We start from the raw sequence: 18,481 nt of genomic DNA, 5'->3' as shown, positions 1-18,481 counted from the left end.
ATTTCGGCTCTGCTGTCTGAATGCAATTATAAACCAGGATGACAAAATAGCCTGGCATTGCTGCTCACAGTGAAATAATCTGTGCATCTCGTTCTTTACAAGCATGGCTCAATTTGTCTTCATCCTGCCCAGTTTAGCTTCCACAGCTTTACCCTGAAGACAAATTCCTGTCCCCACAACCCCCGGAATTCAAGGTGGCTGAGTGATGGGGGGGGAGACAGGCAACTTGTAGGTGGGGTGTGATTTTGCATTAATTTCTATACAGCGTAATCATGAAATAGCTAGACTAAATACAAGCATCACTGCTGTGCGGAACAGATATGTATCTAAAGCTGAAGTCTGCCTAGTGAAGCAGAATTGACTGAGCTTCTTTAAGCACCTTTCCTCCCCTCCTCAATCATCTCACTTCCTTCCACTGAAGCATAACAGGTCATTGCTAGTTTGACATCTAGTGATCGAGGAGTTTTTTTTCATGCAACTGCTGCTAAGTACTGTGCTGAAGCAAGACAGACACATCTGATCTCACTCATATAGGAGAAAAGAGAAGAGGCACACACCACAGATTTTCTGTAGTTGGAAAAAAAAAAAGCACAATGTACTTTACATCAGTTTTGTAACAGATTATGTACCAAGGTCTTTGGCAGAAACAAGTTCTGATTGCTCCAGCTGAAGGTATTTAAACAAATTTTGCTTCATTTGCAAGGCACATAGAGATTGGTAAGAGCAGCCCCTTCCCCATCCCAAAGAGCACGTGCAATTCAGAAAGGTAAGGAAAAGACATTAACCTGCAGAAAGTAGAGGATAGAGAATATCAACTGAGCAGATTAGAATACTCAATAAAGACGCCTATTGTTATTAACAGAAATATTCTACAGACCACAGGCTGAAAACCACCATCTTAAACTAAGCAATCCATGAAAAGTAACAGAGAGCAGCAAGATTAAATTCATCTATGCCCCCCTATCTCCACTGGAAGATTTATAAAGGTCTGCAGATCAGAAGAGTGTGAGAACTGCTGCTATATGAAACCAAAAGTCTTAATATTTTGGTTACTATCTCCTTTGTTACCTGATTAGCTGAATCCTCCTTGCATTGTCTTGCAGTTTTCCTTATTAGCTGTTAACCCCGGGATCTTTGGACTGCAGCAAGCGCACAGCCCCAGGTGCCCAGTCTCCAAGTCCTGCTGCACCATTTCTTGAAGAAATAACCGGATCCTGCCAAGGAGCCAAGTGTTGCTCCCCCCGGCAGGCAGCCAGCCCAGTAGTCACAGATCACAGCTTTCCGAGACATCTGTATCACAACAGGGACCGAACTGGTATTGAACGTCAAACTAAGCAGAAAAGTAATCCCCTAAGCTGCAACTTTCCTAAATGCTGGCAGCTAGAAACTGCTAACCGGTAACGACTGTTGGCAGCTCCAGTCTGAACTGAGGTTTTTTTTTTTTTTTCCTATTCTTCCCAGTTCAGCCTGGGCAGCAGCACACAGATGCCCCCACTGTTGTAAGACACAATATTTTGCACAAGACCTTGAAATTCCCTCCTGAACCATCTCCTCTTATTCAGGACAAATACTGCTAGTGGGGAATACCTTACACTGAGGCAATCTTCGGCTGCATGCTTATGATCTTCTCAGCCTGTCACCACTCCATCAAATCAGCACCTTTTGGGCAGGAATTTTCTGTTCAAGTCTCTCACTTGGGTGAGTGGGAAGTTTGCTGTGGAGCAAGCTACCAGAGCCTTGCCCCTATCGGTCAGTTCCCAAGGAGATGCTACAACCTCAGGATGAGGTTTCAGCAAAAGTTTGGTTTATGTAGTTTCACCAGCAGAAAGATACTTACCACTGCCAGGAAATCCCCCGCTTTTCCTACCCCTTCCAGGCCAGCTTTGCAAATCTTTCCAGAGTAAGGTTTCAAGCTCAAGACATTGTTTACTGGAAACCTACATGTGAGTAAACAACCCATTCTGTGATAAATCTTGACGTAAAACGTGAACTTATTTTAAAATAAGCCTGGAAACCTCTCAGTTTCTTTTATAAATAATATTATGCTGTGCCAATCTCCTTTAAGAGCACAGTCTCGAGTACAGCACATAGGCATGTGCTGCAGCAAAGCACCTGAATGGCATTCAGGCAATCAGCTGGTGACTGAGCAAGGAAGCATGAGAAACCAAGACAAAAAGCATCTCCCCCAGCAGATGCGCAATGGGTTTGTTTCCAAGTCCCCTTTCTTTCACAGATGTGCCAAATTAATTGTCACTGCACAACTATACAGAGTAATTTGATAAACCTATATAATCCAGAAAAGGTACCAATTCTACAGGCATTTGCCTAATCTTATCTTGCGCCTAACAGGGTCTTCAGGACTTCAGTTTTGATGGTGAAACCTGAACTTTTATATGCATACCTGTGTACATGCAGCTGCACAAGTTATCTAACACTAAAAAATACACTTTATATAGTTAGATATATATGAAAAATATCCCTTGTGACAGATAACTGTAAACCAAGCACTCATATTAAGCCACAGAACAAAGTTTATTGGATCTTCTCAAAAATCTTTGTACAGTTTTGCTGCTAAACAGACACAACACATTGGCATGTTGCCTTTAATCTTTATTTCAATCATAAGTCCAACTTGAAAGAACTGATAACACATTTAATGGCATCTTCAATAAATAAAATGACAACAAAAAAAAATCTAGTCTTTGCACAGACACATTACAATCCACTCCAAATTCAATATTGCCAAAACATTGGGATTTTTCTAAAATCTTGCTTCAGGGGGTTTTATTTGTTTCAGCACTTCAATACACAGAAAAGTATATGATGAGAGAAAACAGATATTCTATTCTGAACAGAACTTGTAAAAACCAGTAACTTAGAAACAAAAGATAATTAAATCTCTCTAATTAAAGAAGCCTGTTTGAAGTCTTTTGGGAAAAACCTTGATTCTAACCTTCATATCAAAACATGCCGTTTTGGTGGATCCTATCCTATGTCAGCATACTTATACAGTAAGAATTAAATTCCATGATTATTTTTTTTTTAAGGGGAAATTCATAAAGCGAAAGCACTAGCCTCCCACACTCACAAAAGTAGTCATGGTCCATAGATTCTGCAGTAGTAAACAGCTATTTGTGCTCAGACCATTGTTTGAACTCCTACCATACTGGAAAAGATACTGCAGCTTACCGTTTGTTTCTGTACCCATCTCTTCCCCAGTCCAGCAGCCTCAAGAACCTCAGCAAGATGAGAAATCATGCAAATACAAATCTGCTTGCACAGATCAGATTGCAGGATGAGGACCAACATGTCTGATTCTAATTAGAAGCCAGGCTTAATTTAAAGTTTTTCCTAAAATAAAGTCATCAATAAAGAAAAGCTGAACCCTAAGATTTCCAAATTGCAATTCCTTATAATTTGCAACATCTACTAGCATATCACAAACTAATTACAGTGTCAGTTAATGTAGGAAGAACCACTCTATCACTAAAATTAGTTAAAATACTCATATTCAAGCCTTCTTGAGCCTTCTTCACTGAAAGCTTGGGGCATGCAAGGAATGCGTGGTTGGGACCCCACAGACCTATGCATACTATGCAGGGGAAAGAAAAGGTTACTTTAAACAAAAGGCAGAATTACACCACATCTGTGCAAACATTTAAACCTGTTTGTTTCAACTAGTTATCTGCTTATGCCAACTACTGCTGCTGACTGTACTTGGCTAATTCAAGAGAACATGATGAACCAGGACCCAGTTTGTTTAAAGGTATGGAACTTTTTTCTGCAGGTATCTTCCCCTCAGCTGACCACATCATAACAAAAGTGCAATAATTTACAATCTTTTCAAACAAACAGCTATTAAAATTATACAATTTTAGGGAAATAAATTCACTAGTTTAACCATAAAAATATTTCCCCAGGTAACAAACCTTAAAGCATTCAGTAACACAGTATTTCAATAATAATAATAATACAGAAAATCCCTTCCACTTGTTACAAAAGACAGAAGTGATAGATGATGTTGCTTATTGTACACTATTAGGAGTTTTGCCATCTTGTGAAGACCATGCTGTAATTAAGAATATAGTTATCATTTAAAATAGCTGAGTATGGAAATACTGACCTGACTTTGAAATTATAGTCTTAACCTTTTGCAAATGAAGACACGATAAAGCCTAGGGCCATGTTATCCAGGTACTCAAGAATTTACAAGACAGTTTACATCCCGAGTCATAAGAAAGCACCACTTTCCATAAAGTACTTTTTATGTCTATTGCTGAACAATTTTGTGAGAACTGCTATAACAGATTCTCATACTAACTGTAGCTTGACTTACAGAATTCAGGCTTGGGGATAACAGGGAACTCTGCGACAAAATTATACTCTGAAAAAATATCTGCTAAGTTTGGTCCAAGCATCCAAAAAACAAACAAGGGCACACAGGTCCCTCATTGCGTAATTCTGCTGTTTAGTTGATCCTTAAAAAAAAGAGTATATTGCAATAAGGAATAAGAAGGGTTACCCATGATAGGCACAGAACTGCGACAGAATAAACAGTCTCTTCAGATGTTTTAACTGTGGTTTTGTCATGCAAGTAATTGAACTTGTACTAATAGAGAACCCTGAAATTTGTACACTATAGCCACAAGAAATAATTTCCTATTTAAAAAACAGATCCATTTGTAATTAACTGCTTTTCCAATAATCATTAGATAGGTGAAAAACGATAAAAAAATCTTCTAAAACAATTACAAAGAGTGGACTGCAGTAGCAGCTATTCAAGCAAGATTCAAGCACAAGTTTAATTGAACTTTCAAGCTGGGAATTAGCCTTCTTTGTCGAAAATGTGTACAACTTTTTCAAAAACCTAAGAAGAGAGAAGAATACAAAATTCTGTGAAGTGTTAGTCAAACAGTTACTTCAAGTTAAACCAGCACACACAATAAGTGAAGGTATTTTTAAAAATATATGGGTTTTTCTTATAACATTCACAGTAATTAATAGTGAAATTGGCATAAATTCCAGGAAACTGAGACAGAAGAGCAATGCTACTTCAGAAAAGCAAAAGCTCATGAAAGTGAAAAAGACATGACACTGTTAAATACAGAAACACTGAAAATGTGTTTAGTCCAGCTCACGTTCAAGCAGAAATAATTGATTTCTTAGTTATTCACATCTTAATCAGTTCTTCAAGAGTCAAAACAAGAGTTCCACAACCTCCCTCAGTAATACACACAGTGCTTAATTAGCACACTAACCACACATATACACATCTCAGAAGAGTGCCAAAAATATGTACCCTGCCACTGTCATCCACATGTTTTTTCGCCTTATGTACTTACTTCATCAACAGATTTAGAAGCATCCACTTTTCTGACTTTTCCCATTCTCTCATATAAATCTATTATAGGCTTAGTAGACTGCAGATATGTATGAATTCTAAGAGAAAGCACAAGGGAAAAAAGGATTACATAGTACAATATAAACAGAAGGGTATTGAAAAGTTTTGAAGGCAGTACCTCTTTTCCAGACTCTCCCGATTATCATCACTCCTACCACTGCTCTTGCCTCTTTCAAGACAGCGGCCAATACATATCTACAAAAAACATTAAAAGAATGATCACAACCAAGAACACAAGGTGCTATCTTGAAAACAGGAACAAACTAAAAATCCTGAAAAATCTAAATAGTCCTGACACACAAAATAATGTCCAGATCTGGTAGATGTAACCAGAATTCACATGGGAAGTTAGACTCTTCCAGAGAAAAAGGATATTAGCTTTACACTTCATCAGTTTATTAAAATGGAAGCCCAATGGTATTGGGATCAGCAACATCAAGCTCTGTGGCTCAACTCGGTCTCCAACTTGAAACAGTTAAACTACCTGATTTTCAAGGATATGTTCTGACTTTCTGAAAAGCAACATGTCAAATTAGACTACTAATAGACGCCTGCACTGAAATAAAGTCACTGTATGTTCTCCCAAGAATTTTGTAAGGCTACATACTAATCTATTGTAAGTTAAAATGTTCTTACTTGACATCGGTATAATGAAGATTTAAAAATCAAAATCTAAGTAAAAACTGAAGAACTAACCATAGTTAAAAGCCGCTCAATGAACTAAGTTTTGAAACATAAAGTTAAGTAAGTAAGCAATGATGACACACGTACCTTTCCTGAATACATTTATTCTACTCATGCAAGAGGACAATGGTTAAGATTTTTTTCCTACAAAGTACAACCATAATAAAAAAAAAAAATCCAGAAGATCATGTAGGCATTGTTGTCTATTTTTAGATCTAGTAAAAAAATTAAACCCCAAAATTAACACCCCCCCAACTGAAAAAAATAATTAATCTTATTTAAGTTTTTAAATAGAAAAATTAACGCCTCACTTGTTATGGTTTAACCCCAGCCAGGAACTAGGCGCCATACACCTGCTCTCTCGCCTGCTCCTCTCCCTTCCCAATGGGATGGGAAGAATCAAAGTAGTAAATCATGAATTGAGATAAGAACAGTTTAGTAACAAATATAAAACCTAACAACAACAACAAAATATAAGAACAATAGTAGTAGTAATAATGAAAAGGAATATAACAAGGAAAGAAATAAAACCCAAGAAAAGACAAGTGGTGCACAATGCAGTTGCTCACCACCCACTGACTGACGCCTGAGCAGCAATCTGCACCTCCCAGCCAACTCCTCCCAGTTTATATACTGAGTGGGACATTCTATGATATAGATTATCCCTTTGGCTAGTTCACGTCAGCTGTATTGGCCATGTTCCCTCCAGCTTCTTGTGCATCTGCTCTCTGGCAGAGCATGGAAAACTGAAAAATCCTTAACTTAGGATAAGTGCTACTTAACAACAACTTCAGTGTGTTATCAATATTATTCTCACATTAAATCTAAAACACAGCACTGGACCAGCTACTAGGAAGAAAATTAACCTGTCCCAGTTGAAAGGAGGTCACTCATTCTTTGAGATTAAAAAATAATTGCAGTTAAGTAAAACAAAAACATTGAATTTTTCAGGAAACTGGGGGAAAAGGTAAAAGGAAAAAAGCCAACTTAAGGTGCTGGGATTCTCATACCAGCTTTTATGCTTCAAGGGCACTGACATATTAAAAAGACAGTATAACATGGCACTTGTTATATGAATATAACGTATCCCTGTCAAAATGCCCTTGTAATGTAATGACTTGCTGAATAAAATGCTGATTACTGCCTGTCCTATAGCACAGCTCATAACCGTGAAAATAAACACTGCTACTGCCAGCACTTTACAATTAAAGCAGTCATTGCTATCAAGTTCATTTTGGACTAAACAACAGTTACTAAGAGTAAACAGAGTAATGTTTTCTGAAAGCCAACTGTATCCTGGGCTGCATCAAGAGAAGTGTGGCCAGCAGGTCAAGGGAGGGGACTGTCCCCCCCACTCTGCTCTATTGAGATCCCCCCCCTACTGTGCTGTGTCCACCTCTGGGGCCCCAACATAAGAATGACATAGGCTTGTTGGAGCTGGTCCAGAGGAGACGCAAAAATGCTTGGGGGCCTGGAGCACCTCCCCTGTGAGGACAGACTGAGAGTTGGGGTTGTTCAGCCTGGAGAAAAGAAGCCTCCGGGGAGACCTTACAGCGGCCTTCCAGTGCTTAAAGTGGGCTACAGGAAAGGTGGGGAGGGACTCTTTTTCAGGGGGTGTAGGGATAGGATGAGAGGTAATGGTTTTAAACTGAAAGAGGGTAGGTTTAGATTAGCTATAAGGAAGAAATTCTTTCCTGTGAAAGTGGCGAGGTGCTGGCACAGGGTGCCCAGAGCAGCTGTGGCTGCCCCCTCCCTAGAAGGGTTCAAAGCCAGGTTGGACGGGGCTTTGAGCAACTGGAAGGTGCCTCTGCCCGTGGCAGGGGATTGGAACTAGGTGGTCTTTAAGGTCCCTTCCAACCCAAACCGTTCTATGAATAGAATTTATTCGCACATGATTATACGAAGTGCAGTTAGGTATCTGCTATTTCAAAAACATGCAGTTTTTCATCTGCAAAAACAAGTTGCCAAAAAAATCCTTGAAACTTACAGACTAAGTTTTCCTTGTACTCTTACACTAGTCCATTCACTACCTGACAGAGTTTTATTGTTTATCTTGAATGATTCTCACAATATAGCAAGAAAGGAAGTTACAGAATATCACCCATCATTACCTCATTGTCACAATCAAAAAAGAGAACGAAAGAAACATCCGCCTTTCCATCCATAGTCTTGTTCCAGCCTTGAAGATTATCTTCATTCCTGGGAAATCCATCAATCAAGAACTTATTCTTCTGGGAATTGGCAGCCATTGTTTGATCCATAGCCTGATAAAAGAGAATTCAGTTCACGATCTATGCGCATACAACCATTTATCTACTTATTAAATTACCTGCAAAATGTTGACATGGTAAATTGAGAAGCATTTGTTTTAGGATTATTGCAGATTTAGGAAATGTACTTTTGTTTCACCTTCAATGCATGCTAATTCATTCTCTGATGCACCATTATAGCCTTCTTCCAAACTGAACCCGCTGTTTCATAAAGCTCAGTCTCATAACACACAATCCCAGCTTTAAAGTTGATTTTCTACAAGATACCGGAACATGCTGTTACACAATAAGATGCCAAAACATCCCTGGTCTAGAGTGAATTCTAATGGAAAAACTCCAGATAAATTTAGTGCCACGAGTAACAGAAGACTTTTCTGTCTTAAAGGAGTTACTCTGGTTGTTTTCCTGGACATCTAATAAAGATAAAGGCTGGAGCTTTTCCTTCCACAGGAACATTAGCAGGTGTTCTTATTCACCTGGCTAACTACTTTGATAAGACTTATAGAAACTTAGTGCCTTTAAGGCCTCTACCCTCCAGTGAAATATGACTGAACTGACCAAGAGGTCCAAAATTTAGTTAAGGGAAATAAGGAATACAGAGTTTCCCTGATTTCCCTAGGCCTACTAAAAAAAAAAAAAATTCATTCTCACAGATCCCCAAGTATCAGAGGCCACTACCCACTGCCCTCCAACCAGCCAGGAAGAAACATGACTAATTGCTAAGAGAAGGCCAGTACTTGATGTGCACCTATGTGTCTGCCCTTTCACACTACTCACACCAGAGGAAAGGCAATTCTTCCAGAATACAACCACTGCTTTGTTGCTTAGTCTACAAGAGTGAACCAGCAAGGAAACTGCCCTTTCCTTACCCTCTTCAGCAAGCTGATTGTTATTTCAACTGGTACAATTTCCCCCTCCTTAATGTAGTTCTCAATGAGTTCTCCATACTGTGAGCCTGGCCTTTTTCGTTCATCTCGAAGGAGGTCACCAGCAGAAAGGTGCGTGTAGCCATATTTCTGAAATGTGCAAAACAAACAGGCATAGACTCCCTTGAACTAGTACAAGTACAAAGTGATCATCAGTCAATGGTGTCAACTACATTTATCTTCACATTACAACAGAAAAATACAGGGAATAGCATCTTGCTTGTGACAGATCTCTTCCACCTTCAGTGTGTATCTGACAATACAGCATACCCTGTATGCACAGAAAGCACAGCAGTAGAGAGATTCTTGTATAAAATGCTCAACAGGGCTTTGGTCAGGCATTTGTGTACTGTTTTCAAAGGTAATCTTGTTATGTTGGGAAAAAAGATGGTCTCAAAGTCCCCAGGGCACTTCCTGAAATGTTACACTGTGCAATGAGACATTTAACAGTCACCAAATTAGATACAAGCTATACCCCATCCTAACAGTTCATCTACTTAAAAATTGTAAGTGGTTATCAGTTACTGCGTCAATTCTTGATTTACAAAGTATTAAAATTGAGATAGTGCCTTTCCTTGCTATGTTTATGCAGTAAGTTTGTAATTTTATCTAATTACCTACTTAAAGAAAAGCACATGAGGTGATTCCAAGTCCTTTGGAGCTGGAGGAATGTTTCAAGCACAGCACGGGTCAGAAATCCTTGTGTTTCCTTCCTGGTTCTGGCACCAACTTCCTCCTCTACCTTGTTCAGACCACTTAAAACTCTGCATCTAACACTGCAGTTACACACAGTCCTACACAAGGACTCCTCCAAACCCAGCCCTGCACACCTGCCCCTGCTACCTCCTTCCCTGGGTCGTACATGACAAACTCGGAGGGCAGCCCCTGGGGGAAACTAGTGCCTTCTCTTAAGGGTGATGTGGCAGATGAAGGTAAACAGCTACACTGGTGCCACCCGATGTCACGCCATGTACGGGAAACAGAGCAGAGAGATCAGGTCCAAGTCTATCAATTTGATACCAGTATGCAGGAAAACAGCAAACACCATTACTCATTTTTTTCACCTCAAGCTACATCTAAAAAAAAGCTGCTAATGCAAAATACCAATGAAAAGTATTTATTACACTTCAATTTCTTAGGCATTTACCATCATAAATAGACATCTAGTGCAAACATACAAATACACTCTTACCAGAGAGAAATGCAGTGTTATAAAGGAAATTTCAGAGCACAAAAACAATCATTTTCTCAGATCATTTAACACCACAAGAAAACTAACCAAGTGTATGTACTATGCTCCTTGACCAAATATAAGTCCATAAATCAGGCAATAAAGACATCTCCTTGGTGATTATCTAAGGTAGTTATTCAAAACGGAGTACACCTATACATACTCAGCCTAAAGTTTTTACACAAAACAAAAGCAGCAGCAAAAAACTTCAGGGTTATCAGCTTGGCTGCAGCAACATTCAAAGCAAATTTCAAAAAAGGTGCCTGAGCAGCATAATAATGTGAAAACACACTTTTAAAGGCTGTGAACTTGGGATTTAAAAACTTGGCTACTAGACTAAGTACAACAGAAATAATACACAACCCACTAAGTGACTTTAAAAACATTTCAGTTGCTTTCCAATTTCACCCACAAAAGCGTGGAAAGTTAGTTCTGCCATAGTCATAATTTAAGAAGGGATATAATTACCTAAATCTCCAAAACTCTACACAGCTGGCAAAAAAAAAGGAAGCAAGATTTTGCTCTAAATAACTGTGAAGAAAAAGCTCCACATACATCCTCTATAAGCTCACTGTACTCCTGCTTTAATGTGCATTGCATTTGGATATGCTTATTTAATTGCAAATCTAAATACTATGAACTACAGAAGCTATAAACCAGAATAAATCTTCCCTATAAGCAAGAAACCTTACTCTTCTGTACCCTAAATTAACATGTAGTTCTTCTTGCTAAAAGTTAAAGAATGATGATATTTTTAACATCAAGTTTCTACAAAGGACAAAACAGAAGGAAAATATAATCCCTTCGGTTTTAGAGGATTACCAAACCATTTAATTTTCCTTGGCATTTCCCTTTTCATGCATGAAAACGAAATTGAGTCGGACAATTTTTGGAATTCTCTGACTTTTGCAACAGCAAACTAAAACAGTTTTTAATGGCTGAACAGGGAAGTAAAAGACAGAAGTGTCTTAAAGTGCTGTTGTATAGACAGACTTGTTTTAGATAATAGTAAATTGTATTCTAGAGTAACCTTCAGAATGGATTAACCAGGCAATAAGAAAAACAAACCTCTCCTTCAGGGGTGAAACATCTATTTGTTAACTGTACTGAGTCAAGAGCCAAAGAAAACATGTCGGTTTAAACAATGCAAACAAGCATGGAGAAAGGCTTGGCTGCTGCTCCGTACACAGAAGGCTTCAGAGATGAGGTGCTCATACTACTCTTGCCAGTTTTAATCAATGCGTACAGGGCACGGTTTTCTTTCATCTTAGGTGACATAAACCCTCAGCAAGCATCCTGAATTGGAGAAAATGGTCACATCCCCAGGAGCTCACAAAAGAGACTATGATGTAACTGCACAAAAACCGGGGCAAAACATTCTCCTATCTTGCCAAGGTTCGCATTGTGCCAGCATGACTTTCCAGCTGTGCCAAGTACATCTTGATGCAATCCCCAGAATGTGACTTGTTGCAACTACTGCCTAATTATTCTTCTCCAAAATCAAAAAGGGAGCAGGACTGTGGCTGACAAACAACGAAAAAGCAGCTTCTCCAGTTCTTGAAGGATGCATATATACTAGATTCATAATGTCAAACTGAAAGGAAGACTTGAAATACAAACTAGGTTAAAGAAATTTTCCAAATACTTGGATGCCTAGCACCTAAGATCTGGACATATTTTTAGATTAAAGAGAAGAAAAAAGAAATTACAGAATTAACTACTCTAAAACTTATTTCAGACATAATGTTTTCTGCTATGCTAGTAGACTGGCATGCTATTCTATAAGAAAAAAGACTGAATTAGTAAATTGCTATTACACAAGTTCTCATTCTTTTTTAAACTATTTTTATATTTGGAGAACCATAATCCAAATCTCTTACAAAAATTAACTGTGAATGAAAAACACAAAAATCAGCTGTTTTCAGCACCACCGTAAACATCTTCCTCCTTTGCTTAAAAAAAAAAATAAAAAATAAAAATCACAGTAACATGGGAAGGCAAGCTCAAGTTTCCATCAATCCTCCCATAGAGGTGTTACTGAGAACAGCATTCAGCAATCCTGTATAGAGCAGAGCAAAACATTGCTCGCTTGTTTGTCTCACAGCAGCCTGGTAAATCAGTCCCCATTCAGCAGGATGAACTGGGACAAGCAAGCTGTATGATCCACATTTCCAAATTACAACCCGAGACTGCAGCCTCCCTGGGATGCCCTTCTCTCCCCTGTCCTATAGACACTTCTGGATTTCTTCTGTCAGCCAAGATTTGCACCTTCCACTCTGCAGACAGAACACGCTTTGTTTTCAGTAAATACAATATACAAATGAATACAACTGAAAATACATGAGTCACATCTGTGTCACGCTTGAATAAGGCAGAGTCTGCCCTAGCAATCTTCTCGACGTGGTAAGAAAGGATCAGCAGTGTGCAGCAGCTGCTGCTTACACAGCCAGATTTCAAGGGGCACAGTTTATTTCTGATTCAGCCCTGTGTGGTCCAGCAACACATCTCTCCACTAAACACACAGCTTGAGATTTTCTTGAGAGAGCAGAAGCCAAGAAAAAGGAAGAGAAACACAAATTACTACTTTGACCTTGACTGCTATCTTGTCTTATCATTGTTACTCTGAAAATGAAAGTCACAGGGCTTAAGATCTAAACAAACAAATTACAAACTTTTATTGCCTTAGTTCTGACCTGTCATCTCTTGGACAACCTTAATAAACAACCAAAATTTGCTACATACACCATTCAAGAGCTAGTTAAAAATAGAATTGTGTAAAGCCTGCAGCCTTCATATTTATTTTTATTTAACCTAAAAAGCTTTTGTCTGTCCTATTGGCAATTAGCACATGAAATTAAAATTTTGGGGTATAAACTATAATGCAGTAACAGACCTTCTGTCTGCTTATGTCAATTAAAAAAAAAAAAAAAGGCAACATTTTCTTAGTTTGAAATATAGTCTTGCCTCTAGACAAGTTAACAAAACACATTAACAAAACAAAACACACAAAGAAGATCCCACTGTCAATGCCCCCAGGGAAAGGGGGGGGCCAAATAGAGCACTGCAGTGCTTCAGGAACACTAAGCCAAATAAAAGGCACCCAGTAGGTTTGGGAAAGTCCAAAATTCAATGCCCAGTGTTCTGCAAAATGGAAGCGTATAGAGGGTAGATTCAACTGATCACTCACCATGTTTTAAAAAAGCTCCAAAGTTCAGAAAAATAAACTTGCATTCCAAAAAATAACTATGACAACTTAAGGCTAAGTAGAATACTAATACTTGGCACTCTTTCAAGAGACTTCAGAAGTTGAGTTTAAAGCAAACAATTTAAAAAATGTTTTTATTTCAAGGAAGTTAATGCTGTCTCTCAGCAGACTTCCAGAAGACAATTAACACATGACAGCAAAACCTAAACCCACTGTTACTTTCAAGAGTGTTTCTGATACAATGAGTTCTTTTTTGCATTGTTTTCGTCACCCTAGGAAATCTCTTTATCATATATCCCAAAGCAACTTAACAGCTTTTTCTATCTGGATATTAACTTATGCTCTTATAAAAGAAGGCTCAGCATCCCATCTTGTGGAATTAATTTTAGAGTCAACCACAAACATACAGGACAGGGCTGTGGTGGACATGAACTATATTTTAGGTACACAGAGAAGGATGTCTTGCATACCACAAATCCCTACAGAATCACCTTGCCAAAACAAACAAAAGAAATACATCCCAAATCTTGTTTGGAACAAAGACAGATGATTTAGTTATTATTCTTCCCACCAACAAAAGAGCTTTGCATTTCAGGCAAAGGTTGTAAGAATTTAAAATTTAAGTACTTGAAAGTATATTTTGTGCAGATTTGAAGAATGTATTTTTTTCCTTTACCATAACCATTTTCTAAGCAAAGTTCGGAAGTCAACAATAAAACACATTCATTTCATCCCCCACCCTGATAATAATCTCACAACAATGGAAGATACAAACACCATGGAATGCATGAAGGTTACAGCAAGATCCAGCATTCAAATGACATCATTCAACTACCTGCTCAAATATTCTGCCGCACACAACAGCTATGCAACAGTCCCAGATGATGGCAAGCTCCACCTAACAGAGCTGTGAAAGTTTTCAGGAGTTAATCTGCAGAGCTAGAAGGGAGAGGATAAGAAATTAAGAGGGAACTCTTCTTCATCCCTTCCTACATAGGAAGAACTGGTCCAGAGCAGCAGTTCTGCTGCATGTGGTGACAATTCTGAGTTTGTGGAACGTACGCATGAGTCTTCCCTCTGTATCCAAGAAAACCAGCCTGGTTCAGCTGTTTCCTCCAACCTTATCTGCAAAGATAAAGAAACCTAATCACTTACCTGCTGTTCCCTTTCATACACTGTGTCAATACCCATTTCCGCTTGCTACTGCACCTTCTTCTCTCAAATCATTATTTCATTTTGGTTCAAATTTGACATGAATACATGCCTTCTCCAGGATGAGGGACTCCAACTCACGCATATTAAGCATTTATGATTTAGTCTAGTACTTAACAAATACATATTTCACCCACAACATATGATAGCCATCTAACTTTTCTGGGAATATAAAGCATAGCCAGCAAAATAATTACAATACTTCTTTAAGGAATTGTTCCCAGGTAGTACACAATACCCCCTTCACTCCACAAAACACATCTACCTTTGGTTTGCTAATAAAATCATTTAGTGCTAAAATCATACAAGATCTCACCTCAGCAAAGTGAGACTTCTTCCACATGTAATATGCTCTGTCCCAAATCTCCAGTATGAATAGCAACCAAAAAAATATTTATAGCTCATACTGACTTTTTGTTCAGCACAAACTTCAGATTTACAGCAAGATACTGGGTCAGATTAATTCCAAATGTAAACGAGTACTACTCAATCCATTTACAACAAGGATGAATGAGGTTTATTATCACTCAGCTACAGCCCCTTTTCTCTGTGGCAAGCTGCCAACAGGGTTTAAAATCTGAGCAAAAATACACCTTCAACCTCAAGGCAGCATTGACAGCATACAGGCTATTCAACTGACTGCACCAGGGCTCTCTGGGGAGCTGCCAGCAGTCAGACCAAGGATGTGTGCTTAAAAAAGGTGCTGCGCTCCAGTACCTCTGTTGCATTTCATCCACACTTCCCTGTTCCAGTCCCCTTCTTCTAAAGTTTTCCAGCAGGCTTGCATCAGTCCAACTCCCCCTTCGACTACCTCAGACCCTCTCTCACTCAAAGTTTTGCCAGCAGATCCTGCAGAGCTGTCCAAGCAAGCAGAAAGGCTGTCCATTGCAGTCAGTGGGTCCGAGTGCTTTCTCCCATCAGCCCACTGACTTCAATAAACTTGTTTCCATGTAGTGTACTGGATTAGCAGAATGAAAGCAAATTTATATTTATTAGTATTTGGATTTCCCTTTCCAGGCTTAGAGAAGAAAATACAGTACAAGCAGTTAACTTTCTTCTTTCATTTTTAGCTGCAAATACAATTAGAGTAGCAATGACTCATTTGAACTCCTCCTAATAAAGTGGTCTTTATCCAGTTATATTAGTCTATGAAGCTGAATGCATTTATACTTCTAAACATAGGCCAGTGGCCACACAAGGTACTTCAGCCCTGAAGCTACATTAACGGTTTGGTGGTAGCCATTAATGACAGCCTACAAGAATCCCCTAGAGTTTAAGCTCATTTGTTTGCTATGTGCCAGGGGCAGAATTCGATCTTACCAAAATGGCTTTATGAGCACTATGAACCTTTCATTCCACAATTTAATTTAATGAATAAGCCAGTTTGAATAAGAGTCTGTAATTTGAGGTTAAAATCCTTCAGAACTAAAGTCATAACGGCATTTTTCAGTCTGGACCAAATTCACATAACTTAGTTATACAACACAGAGAACTGGGATAAAACAGCAGTGTGGATAAACTGTAACAGCACTGCCAGGGCATCACCAGAATAGAGGACACACAAAATATGCCTGTGCCAGAAGTAGCTGTTTTTTTTCCCACCAGTAGTTTCAGAAACATGGGTCTTGCTACAGTTCTTTGCCATTCCTTTCAGTGCGGGTATGGATAAACTTCGATCCTTCACGGCTTTCAGTAAGAAAAATATATACAGCTGCTCTCTCAGAAAAAAAAAAAAAAAAAAAAGAAGCTGTTTCAAATCCAACACACAAGTTTAGAAGCATTCAGCCTTAAGTACTTCTGTAATTATCCACCTGAATACAGTACAATTATCTCTGCATTTTTTAAAAGGACAGTGTTACACCACGTAGCATTCACCATTCTTTCTTAGATACTTGTTCTATCTCAAATCACTGTAAAAATGTATTTGGAAAACCAAAAACGTAAAGATTATAGCAGAAAGTCTTCCCAACCTGTATTGTCAGTTTTAGGCTCTTTGAAAAGAGAGAAGACGACTAATCACCTATGGGGTCTGGTCATCCTTTGACCTCTATCACAGAACAAAATTTTAGTACTATTTTTAACATTTTACTTTCACAACTTACAGAGGTGGCACCTGATCAGAAAGCCAACACCCTGCAATGTCTACTGTACCACCTCTTACATTTACAGGACAAACTTCAGAAGACACGGGCCTTGATCCTACACATTTGAAGTCAGTGTAACCCCAACCACTGGAAAGCACCTCACCTCCGCTCCCAGGGAACCGGCAGCTGGAGGCGTGCGGGTGGCAGCCCCACAGCCACCGATGTGGCCACGCAGACATTTGCTGAGCCACCCACACGGGCCAGGCTGCAAGACCGGTGTGACAAGGCACCATCACCCCGGCTGTCGGAGACTTTGAGGGCCGCGGTCCCGTCCCTCTGCCAAGGCGCAGAGTGACCCGTGTTCCCGCCCAAGCTGCTGCCATTAAGGCCACGCCAGGGCAGCCTCTAAAATGTGTTTCCCCACCCGGGTGGATGCCAGCGCAGGCAGACCCACCGATGGATTGGGGTCCTGGTCAGGGTGGGGGGCTGAAGGAAGGAAAAGCAGGAGAAGTAAAAAGGCCAGCCGCTGAGTAGGCCGCCTGACAGGAGCTGGAAGGGGAACCGAGGAGCTGGAGCGGGAGGAGGTCCTCACCACTTCACCGGCTAACGGGGGGATGCGGGACAGTTATTTTCATTTTATTGCCTCCGAGGGGCTAGAGGGCGGATAGAGGCTAGACAAGAGCCCAGACTGCAGCGGAGATGCGGGGCCCGCCGCCAGGCGAAGCGGGACACGCTCCCCGCCCCCCCCCCCCGCCCTAGGCGACCGCCCCCCGGCGAGGCGCGGACCCCAGGGCGCGGGGCCTACAACTCCCAGCATGCCTCGCGGCCGCGGCCACATAGCCGCCCGCAGCCGGAGCCCCGCGGCACGCCGGGACGCGTAGTCCCGTACCCACCCCCCCACCCCCGCTCCAGCGGCTGCTCCGCTGCTCTCACCTCCACGATGCGAGCGCACTGTGTCCCCTTGCCCGCCCCGGGCCCGCCGAGGACGAAGACAACGACGGGCTTCATGAGGAGAAGAAGGCGGCGGCGGAGGAGCAGCAGGACAGCGGCGGTAGGGCGGCGGCCAGGGGGCGGCCGGGGAGCGGGCGGGGAGCGGCGGGCACCGAGGCCAGGGCCGAGGCAGGGCTGAGCCGCCGCCGCGCACCGGCTGCTGAGTTGTCCCCGGCTGAGGGAAAGTGCTTCCGGGTCCCCGGCGGCGCGCGCCGACCGGGAGGGGGCGGGGCGGGCACGTGCGCGCGGGGCCGGCGGCTGCCGTTCGTTTCCCCGGTACGCGCCGCGCAAGGCGGCTGCCCCGACGGGTCCGCGGGCCTGCGCCGCCGCCGCCGCCTCCTCCTCCTCTTCCTTCTCCCAGCCCAGCGTGCACCGGGGCGAAGCAGCCCCCCCCCCCCTCCTCCCCCCAGCCACCGAGCCCCAACGGCTGTCACAAGCGTGTCGTGACCGGGGCGAGCTGCGGGCGGCTCACGCCCCG

General features: G+C 41.1%; 1 protein-coding gene across 1 annotated transcript; it reads right to left on the bottom strand.

The window, feature by feature from the left end:
• Window positions 1-2,513: 2,513 nt before the first annotated feature.
• CMPK1 (cytidine/uridine monophosphate kinase 1) lies at window positions 2,514-18,303 on the bottom strand. The gene is made up of 6 exons (XM_033000562.2): window positions 17,947-18,303; window positions 9,225-9,371; window positions 8,197-8,349; window positions 5,520-5,596; window positions 5,343-5,439; window positions 2,514-4,867 (listed from the first exon to the last, which is right to left on the bottom strand). Exons 1-6 carry the CDS (start codon window positions 18,019-18,021, stop codon window positions 4,826-4,828), a joined length of 591 nt encoding a protein of 196 aa, XP_032856453.2. The 5' UTR covers window positions 18,022-18,303; the 3' UTR covers window positions 2,514-4,825.
• Between the last annotated feature and the right edge of the window lie 178 nt (window positions 18,304-18,481).

The sequence above is a fragment of the Tyto alba genome, unplaced genomic scaffold (genome assembly GCF_018691265.1).
Source record: "Tyto alba isolate M040663 unplaced genomic scaffold, T.alba_DEE_v4.0 Super-Scaffold_1000006, whole genome shotgun sequence".
In the NCBI taxonomy this organism is placed as follows: domain Eukaryota; kingdom Metazoa; phylum Chordata; class Aves; order Strigiformes; family Tytonidae; genus Tyto; species Tyto alba.
This window is presented reverse-complemented; position numbering and strand designations above follow the sequence as displayed.

What these genes read in the sequence shown, in the direction of transcription:
- CMPK1 (XM_033000562.2), bottom strand. Translation starts at nt 18,021, where the DNA reads ATGAAGCCCGTCGTTGTCTTCGTCCTCGGCGGGCCCGGGGCGGGCAAG. An exon ending in AGTGCGCTCGCATCGTGGAG is followed by an intron (nt 9,372 to 17,946) that starts GTGAGAGCAGCG and finishes TGCACATTTCAG; the next exon opens with AAATATGGCTACACGCACCT. An exon ending in TTTTTGATTGTGACAATGAG is followed by an intron (nt 5,597 to 8,196) that starts GTAATGATGGGT and finishes TGTTTTTTGTAG; the next exon opens with ATATGTATTGGCCGCTGTCT.